General features: G+C 39.9%; 1 protein-coding gene across 1 annotated transcript in view; it reads left to right on the top strand.

Moving 5' to 3' along the window:
• Window positions 1-14,123, top strand: part of pappa2 (pappalysin 2) — a 97,176-nt gene that overhangs the window by 75,657 nt on the left and 7,396 nt on the right. The window contains exons 17-21 of the mRNA XM_047156612.2: window positions 5,495-5,708; window positions 6,729-6,897; window positions 7,141-7,273; window positions 8,374-8,483; window positions 10,298-10,369. Of these exons, the coding sequence (XP_047012568.2) occupies window positions 5,495-5,708; window positions 6,729-6,897; window positions 7,141-7,273; window positions 8,374-8,483; window positions 10,298-10,369 (698 nt within the window). The remainder of the gene's footprint in view (window positions 1-5,494; window positions 5,709-6,728; window positions 6,898-7,140; window positions 7,274-8,373; window positions 8,484-10,297; window positions 10,370-14,123) is intronic.

The following is a 14,123-nucleotide window of genomic DNA, read 5'->3' as shown; positions in this document are numbered from 1 at the left end:
GTGGAGACACTGGTTGGAGGGTGCCGACCACCCATTCATGATCTACACTGATCACAAGAACCTTGAGTACCTGAGGACGACTAAGCAGCTCACACCCCGCCAAGCACGCCGGTCTTTGTTCTTCTCCCGGTTCTAATTCAACTTGTCATACAGGCCAGGGACTAAGAACACGAAGGCTGATGCTTTGTCCCGTATCAACTCTCCCGAGGGCCTGGCAGATCAGGAGAAGTACATTGTACCCCCCTCCTCCATTGTGGGTGCCATCGAGTGGGCCCTGGACCAAACCCTAACTCGCCTCCCCAGGTCATAAATCCCAGCAGCCTGTTCCCCAGGGAAGCAATTCGTGCCAGAACGTTACCGTGTGGAGCTTGTCACCTGGTCTCACACGACGCAAGCGACGGGACACCCGGGGGCCCAACGCACTTATAAACTGCTAGCCGAAAAATATTGGTGGCCCCACATGCCTAGGGAGGTACAGCGTATCGTGCGTATCCTCCTGCTCCACCTGTGCCCGCTCAATGACGCCCCGTGCCTTACCCGTCGGGAAATTGGTACCACTTCCCATACCCACACGTCCGTGGTCCCATCTGGCCCTGGACTTCCTAACAGACCTGCCGGAATCACAAGGCAACACGGTATACTAGTGGTCATGGACCGATTTTCTAAGTCCCTGCACCTGATTCCACTGCCGGCCTTTCCCTCTGCCTTCACCATGGCCAACCTGTTGTTCCAGCGTGTGTTCCGCAACTTTGGCATCCCAGAAGAAATCGTGAGCGACAGGGGCCCCCAGTTCACGTCTCGAGTCTGGGCCAGCTTCATGGAGAAGCTAGGGGTCTCCGTTAACCTCACCTCCAGCTACCACCCGCAAGCCAACGGACAGGCAGGGAGGGCCAATCAGGAGATCCTCTGGTTCCTCCGAACCTTCTGCGCCACCAGCCCGGAGGACTGGAGTCACTTACTCCCATGGGCAGAGTAAGCCCAGAACTCACTGCAACATTCTGCCACCCAGCTAACCCCGTTCCAGTGCATCTTGGGTTATCAGCCACCACTATTCCCCTGGAACGACGCCACCACTGACTCCCCGGCAGTGGACAAGTGGTTTTGCCTCAGCGAGCAGGTCTGGGAACACACCCATCAACAGCTGGTACGGGCCTCCCGCACCGCCAAACGAAAGGCAGACAGGCGCCGTGGGACTCACCCCGATTATCAGCCCGGGGACAGGGTGTGGCTTTCAACGAGGAACCTCAAGGCACTTCTCTCAGGCAGAAAACTAGGACCTAAGTATGCCGGGCCTTTCTTAATCCTGAAACGGGTAAACAAGGTCACTTACCGCCTAGACCTCCCCAAACACAGCCGCATTGCTCCCTCATTCCACGTCTCCCTCCTCAAGCCAGTGACATCGGGCCCTTAGCCCCGCCGGACCCGTTAGAGATCGAGGACCGTCCGGGAGATCGTGGACTCCAGACGCAGGAGAGGAGGACTTGAGTATCTGGTGGATTGGGAGGGTTACGGCCCAGAGGATCAGTGTTGGATCCCATCCCGGGATATTCTGGACGCAAGCTTGCACGACAACTTCCATGCGGCTCATCCAGAAAGACCGGGACCCCGGAGGACAGGACGGCCTCGGAGGAGTTCGGCTCCCGGAGTGAGCCCTTTCGGGGGGGCTCTGTTACACCACGGCGAACTCCAGAGCCGGCGTGGACTACATATGCCAGCCACGCCCGCGCTCAAGTTCGCCGGAGTACTGAGTGCCAACACCTTTGTGCCACCCAAGTTTATTTAAGACCTTGTTAACGACAGCGCGGCGCGAAGTAACGGTCAGTTTTCTCCAAATGCGAGTAAGTTACCAAGCTTCCTACTACGCTTTGGACTTTCTTGGTTTAAGGACTCTAGCCTCGTTTATGACTTACGATTCCCGGATCTCGTCTTGGATTCTCTCTATTGCTTCGGACTGTGTGCTTTGTGCTTCACGCTTCCCTCGCCCTTCTGTCACTGCTCGGCCCGCGCTTGCCTCCCACATGGTAATGTAACAGTACTTACTCATAATCAAACTTTATCAAATCATACAAATGACTAATATTGTTTTATGCCTTTATGTTTTATCTATTATGTTCAGTTTTATTTGTATAGCGCTTTAAACAATGGACATTGTCCCAAAGCAGCTTTACAGAAATATATAAATTCAGGATATAGATTTTAAATTTATGAATATATCCCTAATGAGTAAGCCAGAGACAACTGTTGCAAGGAAAGACTTCTTGAGATGATATGAGGAACCAGACTTAAAAGGGAACCTATCCTAATCTGGGTGACACCGGAGTGTACAATTATAAATAAATCCCTTTTATAAATGTGCTAATACTACATGGTGAAATAGTGCAGTTGTGTCACAAAGAAAATTGAAAACTGTTTGTGGCAATTGTATTCCTAAAGCTACAATAATGGGGGGGCGGGGGGGGATACAATGATCCCAGTTCACCATAACACTTTATACCTGTGATCCCTCTGTCTGCTCCTAACCAAATATATGTTCAGCCTGGACTTAGTGAGTGGACTGAGACCTCCAAAAAGGCAGGCATGGCATTGCTTGGCATTGAGGTGGCTGAGTGGGTTTATATCTGATTACACCAAAGCATTAGGACAACTGCTCCACTTGGTAGACCCACTGCTGATGTATAGACATCATGATCTTTCTTCCCATATTTTTTTTTTATTTGAGTGATCAACATGTAAGATTTATTGGTAAAGTTTTAGTGTGAACAGCAATTAAAAAGAGTGCAAAAAGCTATGGCAATAAGAATAAGCATTACTAATTGCCTGAATAAATTTTGTTTAATTTGGATCAGTATACTGAAATTAGCAGCCTCTGCAATTTAGAGTTTTGAACTGCTTGCAAGTTTGAAATAAAGAAGTGAATTTAGTGAATAAATTCAAATGGATCAGGTTACTCATTAATTTCTGAACATAATTCATTAGTTAGAAAGGGTTTCAGGAAACAGAACAGAAAGGTATCCTCCAAGCTTATGAATGTTCGGAAGCTCACCCTAGATCAGTAATAGCTAGCAGAATGAGCACTGCTATATATACCCAGCAAAAAAAAATGAATGTCCTCTCGCATTCAACTGCTTTTATTTCCAGCAAATTTCTTAATATTTGTATTAATATTAAAACATTCAAGAACTGAGACATAAACTGAAGAAGTTTCACAGACATTTGATGAACAGAAATGGAATAATGAGTCCCTGAACAAAGAGGGGGGGGGGGGGGGGGGGCAATATCAAAATTAACAGTAGTATCTGGTGGCCATCAGCTGCTTTAAGTACTACAGAGCATCACATCCTCATTAACTGCACCCGATTTGTCAGTTCTTGCTGTGAGGTGTTCCTCCACTCTCCCACTAAGGCATTTTCAAGTTCTTGATCACATCTGGAGGGACACATGTTTACATGTAATTTTCCACTGCAAGGACGATCAGCTGTCCTTCTTGTCTCCCTGTAGCACTGTCTTAGGCATCGTACATTACAGACATTGCAGTTTATTGCTCTGAACACATCTGTAGTCCTCATGCCTCCCTGCAGCAGGTCTATGGCATGTTCACGCAGGTGAGCAGGAACCCTAGACATCTTTCTGCTGGTGTTTTTCAGAGTCAGTAGAAAGGTCTCTTTAGTGTCCTAACTTGTTGACCGAAGTTATAACTGTGACCTTAATTGCCTACCGCCTGTAAATTGTTTGTGTCTTAAGGACAGTTCCACAGAGGCATGTGCAATAATTGCTTATGTTTCATTGAACAAGCATGAAAAACATTGTTGAAACCCTTTCCAATAAAGATCTGTAAAGCTTATTTGGATTTTACAAAATTTTAAATACAGTCTCCTGAAAAAGGGATGTTTCTTTTTTGCTGAGTATATGTGTTTATAGATTGTAGCCTTATTAAACTACTTTTCTTATAGATTGTGTTTTTAATTTTTGGCTGGTATACTGAAAGGACCAAATGTTTAAACTCGAGATGCACCAATGTATCGGCCAATACCGATTATTGGCCGATACATTGGTGCATCTCGAGTTTAAACATTTGGTCCTTTCCCGCAGCAGTGAAGCGGGAATTTCGGGTCAAGTCAATTTTTTTTTTTTTTTTTTTCGGTGCTACTCGCACTGAATCAAAGGGCCAGTACACCGCTGAAATATTTAAATGAAGATGAGTTGACAAGAAAGTAGTATATATTGCACAGAAAAATGTATTTGTAGGGTAGTATATTTCATATCCAGTGAATGTTAATATATAAAAAGTTGATATTATATATGACCAGTTTGATATTCAGTGATGAAGTAGAAATGCTTGTGTGTGTGCAGAGTGAATGTGAGACTAACAGGAGGTTTTTTAGAATTCAGTCAATGTTAATATGAATTAATAACATTCAATAAGTTAATAATCTTACTTTAATCTTCAGAATTGAGTTCATGTGTTAATGTTAATAGACCAGTTACTGTGAAACAACTTGTTGAAATGGAGAGAATAAAGATTTTATTTGCATTTCTTTCAGAATTGTGGAATTAATTATTATTCATTTAAAAGTAGGTATAAAAGGCAGAACTATCGGTTATCGGCCGATATCACTCTGAATAATCGGTTATCAGTATCGGCTGAGAAATTTAGTTTTGGTGCATCTTTAGTTTAAGCCAATATGACAGTATACTTAGAAGTGCTGGACTATACTATGTGGTGTTTCTGATGTTACTACCTCAACCCAGAAAAGAATCTGCTCTGAATGTTTATAAACAACATTTGCGCCACCAATTATCTTAGGGTTTTGAAATCTGTTTATGATATTAATGTCAATTGTTTTGAGAAATTAACAGGTTAATGGTTTTTGGGTTTCTAGCTGGTGCTTTTGCATATGTTGCAAAAGTAAATTGGACCATTAGCACCCATGTTTGGTGCTGATGAATTCAGTCAGAACTACATAGTGTGCTTCCGCTTTGTACACCTTATAAAGTTTTTTTTTTTGGAAACAAGAGGTTCATTATATTTTTATTGACCAGTAAAATTGCTTTAGAACTTTTCATACATTCTAATTAGTTTTTGTTTTTTTACCTTACCAGCATCATATGGCTTCAGGCATGTTTCAGGCGTGTATCCCACATAAGGTACAAGTTACCATGAGGTTCTGTTGTCCTTCATTAAATTTTAGAGAAAACAGATTTGGATTTCCATCTCTCATTAAGTCATATTCCTCACCTTCTGATGTGCTTGCATTGCGTGTTCACATTATGGTGTAAAAACCCAAATATATTTTAATTTAAAGTACAAAACTAGATTCCGCTGCATTTATTAATGTTTGAAGAAAATAGTGTTGTAAACAATTTCATGCTGAAATTAATCTGTCATTTGTCTGACGTTGAATTTCTAGCATAACATTCCAAGTTTTCTGTATAGCTTTTTAATTTCCCTGCTTCCAGATGTGATATTCAGTTGTGATGTTTAATTTTACTAAAGGTGAGAGCAACACATTGGCCTGTCTTGAGGATGGACTGTGGTCGTTCCCTGAAGCATATTGTAAGATTGAGTGTCTGGGTCCACCTGCTGTACCCAATGCTAAACTCTTGGTGCCACAGTGCGATGGTAGGAGGCATGATGTGGGTACCGTGTGTCGCTACAAATGCAACCCCGGATACTACATTACGGGTACCCTGACCAAAAAGCCAAGGAAGTGAGTACTTCTGTGTAGCATTTTTCACATTCACATGTTTGTGCAGGTGCTACCTTTTCCAGATCTACAAGGATTCTTCACTGGATTTTGAAGCTGTTGGATTGGCAAATGGTATAAACTGAATGACATTCTACCTAATTTATGTGGGCCATTTAGTTTAAATATGATCAAGACTCTTATCAGTATATCTCCAGTAACATCATTTTTGTACAAACTGGCTAATCATATACCAATTGGATTACACAGTGCAGCTTATCACCATTTAACAAGGTCAGGGGAGGCCAGTATTTACACCTGCCATGACTTTATGACTAATTAAACTGGCTGTTAAAATATGTGAAAACCTCTAAAGCCCTTTTAATTGCCCATTCATGCTGCAAGTCATGGCCAGCAGGTCTAATAAATGGTTTTAAATGCTCTTGTTTATTAATACCTTTGACACATTTACTCTAAAAGGCATTCCATCATGAGAGTATATCATAGCTGATGTTATTGCTTCTGTGTGTTCCTACCCTTTAAACAGTTCTACAGTCAGGACTTGGTGATTAGTGAGCCCTACCAAATTTTTTTGATGTGTGAATTTGAATCTCTCTTGTAATCTATCCCATAATGTTCATTGTGGTAAAGGGTACATTGTTCATTGGGTTGGAAGCATTTTAATTGGGGAGTTGAGTAGTTTGGAATATAAGCAGATGGCAAATTATAACAGTCCACACGCAATCCTGTCTGTGTGCACGTTATGTTGCAAATGATCCACAGTAATAGGAAAATATGTAGATTTATGTTTAGTCTATTGTGTTAGTTTCCATACATGCTTTAAAACCATAAAGTACTTTTAAATGCTAAATTAAGGGCTAAAATATTTTCTCTTCAGAAATTCAGATTAGGGTTAAGTTCAAGTAGAATGCTAAAAGAAGCAGTCCTGCACAGGTCAGTGGAAAAGTCTCCATTATCATTGTAACGTGTGTGTGTGTGTGTGTGTGTGTGTGTGTGTGTGTGTGTGTGTGTGTGTGTGTGTAGGAGGTTTCTGAAGCTGGAGTGTTTAGATGGTGGCAGATGGCAGACGGGTGGCTGTTCCCCTGTCTCATGCCCTGCTCTGCCTGCCATGTTTGAGGGCATGTACACGTGTACCAACCACCAGGACTATGATAGTGTGTGCACTCTACACTGCCCTGTCCCTACTGAGAGGGTAAAATTGTCTTAATAGTGCAGTTTTTCCCACTTTCACTCATTGTGTCAAACAATTCTTGCACACTTCACATTACTGGTGTAGCACATCAGTAGACATTACAGTAGACAGACAATGTAGACAATACAATAAAATTGTATTTTAAATTTTTATAAAACTGGAATTTATTGGAGTATTTTGCAGCTCAGCTTGATGAGTGAACATAATAAATTCCAAACTATTCCTCTTGTGTTATCACTTTAGTACTCGATTCGCTGTACAAAAGATGGGCAGTGGACTGAAGACTTCTCAATGTGTAAGACAATGGGAGGATTGTGCCAGGTCCCTCTGGAGCTTAACATGGTGGAGTATACCTGTGATGAGGGTTTTGGCGTCGGTGAGGATTTAAACATGTCTGAATGTTGCCACAATATGATTAATTATCTTTTTTTTTTTTTAAATCACCATTTCAGTTTTATTCTAGTTACCACTATTACATATTACATTTAGATGCAGTTCTAATTTTGAGGTGCAATAAAAAAATTAAACAGGTATATGTATAAAATTTCCAAATTGCAAGTGTATGTAATTTAGTATCAGTAGCAACATATTACAACAAAGAACAGCTCAATATTAAACATATTATAGCATCAGGTATGTGACCTGTTTATTTGTGTTTATGTTAATAATTGAAGCAATGAATCATGGTGGTGCAGTTGGTATCACTGCCGCCTCACAGCTGCAGCGGTCTCCATTCAATCCTGAGCTCAGGTCACGGCCTGTGTGGAATTTCTTGTGCATGTTCCCAGTGTTCCTAAGATAGTTTCTGGATCCACCACGACCCTGACCAGAGTAAAATGGTTACTGAACATGAATGAATGAATAATTGAACCAGATTGTTTTACATAATTACTGTGACAGTATAATTTGTTGCCTAACTTTAATTCAGTATTTCAAAGGAAGCATGTAGTATAGTCAGGAAGTAAGTATAGTCTTCAGTAACACGCCACAGTGCATCTGGAACCTTTTCCTTGGAACATTGGGTGCAAGATCACAATACACCCTGGATGGGATGCCAGTCCATCACAGGGCAACATGAATACACACCTTTATGCTAATTCACAACTAGGGGCAATTTTTTACTTAGCCATTCCACATACCATTATGATTTAAGGAGGAAACTGGAGAACCCAGAGGAAACTTTTGCAGACATGGGGAGAACATACAAAATTCTGCACAGACAGTAACCTGAGCTCAGGATCAAACTGGATACTCTAGAGCTGTGATGTGGCAGTGCTACCTGCTAAGCATTCCTACACCTTGTAGGATAATAAATGATCTACTGGTCAGGTCTCACATGTTAGAAATGACAGCCACACTTTCATAGCTGAAATCCAGTCCAAATCTGGTTCTGGCCATGTTTATTTTTTTGTCCCAGTGTGTTCACAGGAATATTTTCAACAGATTAAAATGAAGCCTTGTTTTGCGTCATGGCAGGTGCAGTCTGCTACCCAGTATGTGTCGTACCCTTGAGTGACCCCGTGCTGTTGCCCAAAAACTCTACGGCTGATACAATCAAACACTGGGTCATTCCCACCAGGATTCAGGTGAAGTAGTTTGCTATTTGGAACCATTTGCTGTTTTACCCTGAAATCCAGTTTCAGTAGCAGTCTTTATGTCCTTCATGTAAACATTTATGTAAACTTTTTTATACTTCTTTTTGGTCATACTATTTTGACCATTTGACAACATTTTCTTAGCATTGCGTGCCAAATACAACTAGCATCTGAGCAACAATCTATGAATTATAGCCAGGTGTGATGGGGTGCTGATGACCACAGGAGTCTCATTTTTTCCCACCAAATAATTGATTTGATTAATAAATCAAGGGCTGCTGTCACGATTCCCCCTTGAAGCAGCGTGCTCTAAGCGCGAATGCGCGAGCACCTGCTTTTCCGTTGTTGACTGTAATGACATCTGGACACGTGTGTTTTGTTTATGTTTCTGTCTCCTCCCTGTTCTGTCATTGGCTGGGATTTCACGTGGGTCTGAATTGCTCTCAGCTGCTAGCGGTTTAGACGCTGATTATGTCCGCATATATACCACGTGCCTCCCAGCACACAACGCGGAAGATTAATGTTTAGAGTTAGTTTAGTTCGTGTCATAGTCATAGTCACGGTCCATGTTTAGAGTTAGTTCGCGCTGGATTATCCGCTTCCAGCTCCTCGTCATAGTTCGTTTCGTGTTTTGTTTATTGACCTAGATTCCTGCCTTGCCCCGTGTATGCCTGTTTGCCAATCGCCTGACCTCTTGCATGTTTGTGGATTACGTTTTGTATCACATTTTAGATTTGTCTGCCTGTCTCTCTTTTAAATAAACAACTGTTCATCCTGCACTTGCATCCGTCCTATCTCTGCTCCGTCACGATTCGTGACAGCTGCCAAACACATATCAATAATTTGGGACCAGGTTTTTCATCCTCAGCTTGACTCTCCTGCCTGATAACATTGCATGCTGTCCACTTGTGAAAGGAAAACACATCACACACAATCAAGTTTGAGCCTTTACAAATAATCTTTGAATATTTGAGATGTTAAACGACTTAAAACTGCTTTTCCAGAAGAGGGGTTTCTACATTAGTCGTCATGGTTCAGGATTGAAAGCAAGTTATGAATTTGAACATTTGACCTTGCACCACAGTCTGAGTCAACCTGAACCAAATTGTCATATTATTAATATAGCTGAATGATAGGTTGGCCCAGTTTTCTTTTTTTTTTCTTTTTACTCTAAAATTGCTTCTCAATTCCTCTTTTAAAGGCCAAATTCATTTACTTGTCTCCATACCAATTTGTAACTGATGATTTTGGTGGAAATGTTTATACAGAAGACAATTAAAATACCACACACCAAGCACTCAAGTCTCTCAAGGTATCAGGCTTTTTCCCCACTGTTTACATCCATACTTCAGCACCCTTACATAAAGTGTGCTTTCCAGGAACGTTATCCAAAACTTTTGCAGATTGGGTAAGAGCGTTGGAGTAAAGGTCATGCTAAGATAAGGAGATAAGGTACTGATTTCCAGGATTTCGATGTCAAAACTATGTTAAGAACAGATCTGATTTCCATACATGGCTATGAATGGCTGTTCTGTGTCATTTCAATAAAATGTTTGTCCAAACAACAGAATGTCACTGATTAAAATAGTGTTTCCTATGTATTTTATAGTTTCATTCTTTTTAGAATTTTATGTCCTTGCTATGTACAGTTAATACAGGGTGGCCTCAGCTGGAAGGAAACTACTAAAGATGATTTGAATCTGTTCATACAGTTATATAAAGTCACAATAACAAGAATGGATAATGACATGATCTTTGTCTTTTTATCTTTGTGGATGTGCATCTGTGTGTGTTTGTATGTGTAGAGCGTTGTATGTACAGGCACAATGAAATGGCATCCCAATCCTGAACAGATCCACTGCATTCAGTCATGTGAGGTGAGTCTTATTTAGAGTTTTGTAAAGTATTGAGCCACAATCCGCATTGCCTACTGTAAACAAACTTTGTTAGGCAAGGTCTGCAAAACACCAGAACAGTTATCATTTATATAATGACTCTTTCCGGAGTTCTGATGTTATGAGTTTCGAGCAAAATACCTATCTCGGTTATTCATGTTTTCATGATGTTTCATTTTGAAGAGATTTTCAGTTGGATCTCATCTCAGTGTTTACTGGCCCGATATGTCAAGTGTGCCACGGAAAATTTGATAAACTATGTTAGGGTCCACATCTGCTCCTTTTCAGCTGGAAAAGAACAAGTACTTTGATTGAGTTCTACCAGCTCAAAGTGGAGGCCTGGAGAACTCCATCATCAGTCGTGAGCGATAAGGCTGGGGTTGATTGTTTTATTTTTGAGAGCCAATAATGTGTTCAGCGGGACTTGGCCAAGACAGAGAAAGTTAAACCGTGTGCACAGACATCAGCTACAATTCTGTATCTAGCTGGTTTATAGTGCCTCATGTACACTGCCCTAAAGAATGATTAAAACCTCCCCAAACTGAGCAAATATGATTGTATAAAATAAACATAGCAGTTAAATTTAAATTAAAGTTTCCACTCAAACAACTGGAGAAAACACTTGCTTTTGCTATAAACAAAAATCTCTCTTATTAGAGGTCCGTCTTTTGTTCTTACTGGTATTTTCTCTTAGACTGTAAGTATAAACAGAACAGCAACAGTTCTTCCAGTGGCTATTAATAGGTTTTGGTCCCCAATATGGTCAAGCAGTTAAAACCTCACATTTTTATGCTTTAAGCAATATTTTGGCATTAACATTTTCACATATATTATGGTATGTAAATAATATATGCATAAAATTAATTTACTTTTGCAAAATAGATTAGATAGAATCTTATATGTCCATATGTAATGGTACCATTCAGTGGTTATTTTCCTGCAGTCTGTGCTAATGACAGTAATACTTAGCTCCCAGACTGACTGCATGTCAGAGGAGGCCACTCCATCAGAAACAATGAAAACAATTGTGGTTCTCTAAATGTGGTTTATATGTAAGTATAAACACCTTCTCTCTCTTTCCACCCACAATCCATGGAATTCCATTTGTAGCCTTTCTGATTACTAACCCTTTAGATGGCTAGTGACAAGCTCAGTGCTTAGATGCCAAGTTAAACATATGATCTGAATGGCATGCATGTGGGTCAAATGTTCAGGCTTATTGTAATGGCCTTATTAATTCCGTCACTATGCAATGATGAGATTAGCATGCCTGCTTCCATGACAAAAGATGAAAGAAATAGATGGTAATGTGTAATTTTGTCTGTTAAGTGTAACACAGTTCATGGCAATTTTGCCTCTCATTTTCCTGGCCACTGACATGGAAGTGGAAAGTATATGTAGAGTGAAAACCTGGTTTAGGATATGATACAGTATGACACTGGTTTGCCAAGTTAACTGACAGTTTTTCTACAAATCAAAAAGTGTTGCCATTGACAGTGTTTTCTTGAAAGTAGTCTTGAACTATTTAGGAAACTAGTTAGCACCTGTTCAGTTTTCCAGGCATGGAAAATACCGAGTTATAGTGCTTTATATCTTTTCAGAGGCAATGAATGAGAAACATGGTCTGTTGTGGCTGATTCTTTTCAATCAGATTTATTTTTGCTCTAAAGTGTTCATACTTTTAAAGCATTTTTTAGACCTACAGCTTGAAATCTAGGTCAGCCTTCCAGCTGTGCCATGTGTTTTCTTGTATTCATGTCCTTCTACTTCAGTAAGCAAGGTTCTGTTGATAATAAGACTATATTAGAACTTACTGTGAGATTATTGCATACTCTTTGTAAAATATTGAAAAGTTTCAGTGCTTGGCTTTATATACATTAGTTGAGAAATGCCTTGCCCTTTACTATCTGGATTTATTTATCATTGGAATTTGGTTCAGGCTAAACTCCTAAACCTGTTTGCCTTGATTTGCTTTAAGAAGTCACACTACTGACTGCCAGGCCCTACCACACAAGAACACTTAAAATTAAGAAAATTCTATTAATTACATAAATATTTTGGGGACTTAAAACTATTATCATAAACCCCTGATGGACAAGGAACAAACTGAGCTTTCTGATATTGTCCAATAAGTATATTATGATATATATATATATATATATATATATATATATATATATATATATATATATATATATATATATATATATATATATATATATATATATATCATGGCACAGGTTACGAATGTACAAAAACACACAAGCTTATGGCAGAGCAGTTAATATACCATGATAAGCGAAACTAGCTAGATTAGTCCATAATTTTTTGACAGGTACTATTGAAGTAATAAGTGAAGGACCACCCAGGTGCCCACATCTATAAATACTAGATTTTAAGTATACTTTCCACACTTCTCATCCTGAAGTTCATACAGTACATTCAAATTTAATTGTAGGATTTTCTCTTGGAACAAAATAGAATAGCTTAATAAGAATCTTGAATGGCTTCATGTGTTAGCTGTTAAATAAAGCACCACCATAGGCATTAAACTTGAGCCTTGAAACAAAGCAAGTATTAAATTTTGTAGTGGAAAGTTCCTGGTAAAATCAAAAATGCACAAAGGCTGTCCTGTGATCTGCTTTCTCAAGACCATTAAGAATCTGGCAATTGGGGTATTAGTTGTAAAGTCATTTTCTATATATTCAGATGATGGACTTACACCTATGACATTCAGTTGGCTCAGAAACAGATGCTAGTAGTTTTCTAGTAAAATCTTACTTATTATTTATATATCATGTATCATTATGTATCTTCACTTGGATGATGCAACAAAGGATTAACAAGCTGAATGATTTCGTTAGACACATCTTTGGTCCACCCACATTAATAAACCTACACTTTTTTTCTGTCAAATGGAATAAACACAAAAATAAAAGAGAAAAGTATTGTCAGTCTAATTGTGGAGAACTTTTACTAAGAAAGTATAAGAGCTCATTGTAGAGATTTCACGAGAATAAGACGGTAAGCTTAAAAACCTTTTGGGGAAAACTCCAAGGATGACTACCAAAAATTCTGCATGCAGCGAGGGCACTGGTCCAAGCTTGGGGAGTAGTTCAGATTTAGACAAGACCCCCCTCCGAGAGTTTTCTCAGTGATTCTGCTCTATCCCTGTGGTCTGGAACTTTTACCTTCCTTGGAATATACACATTTATCTTTCAAATGCACACAATCAAGAAATGACACATCAGGGGGAAGAAGACACATACCTCCCTCACTCACTCTTCACTCTCTCCTTCTCTTGCTGTCCTCCTGAAAACAAGGTGTAACATGAGGAGTTGACATAGTTGATTTGTTGTTGAAAAGTGTCTAGCAGGAAAGTGGTGGGAGGTTAAAAAAAGGGTAGCATTCAATTATAAGTTATTGCTAATATTTTGCTTTTGAAGCAGGGATGATAGTGGCTGAACTGGCCACCCTGTATAGTGGAACTTTGTTTTCATGATCATAGCACACCTTGTTATAGGTAGGTGTAAGAGGTGGGGTTAGGCACTCTACCACAATATTCAATTGAACCAACTGCTCTTTAAGACCCGAGTAAGCACAGTGCAGCACGGTGATAATGACTTAAGTTCACGTTTTAAAAAAAATTTTTTAGTCATATAGTTAACCAGTGTAAACAAGAACATATATCTCAGTTTAGTAATGAAGAAATGGTCTTTACCTCCAATTATATGAT

The sequence above is a fragment of the Ictalurus punctatus genome, chromosome 7 (genome assembly GCF_001660625.3).
Source record: "Ictalurus punctatus breed USDA103 chromosome 7, Coco_2.0, whole genome shotgun sequence".
Taxonomy (NCBI): Eukaryota; Metazoa; Chordata; class Actinopteri; order Siluriformes; family Ictaluridae; genus Ictalurus; species Ictalurus punctatus.
This window is presented reverse-complemented; position numbering and strand designations above follow the sequence as displayed.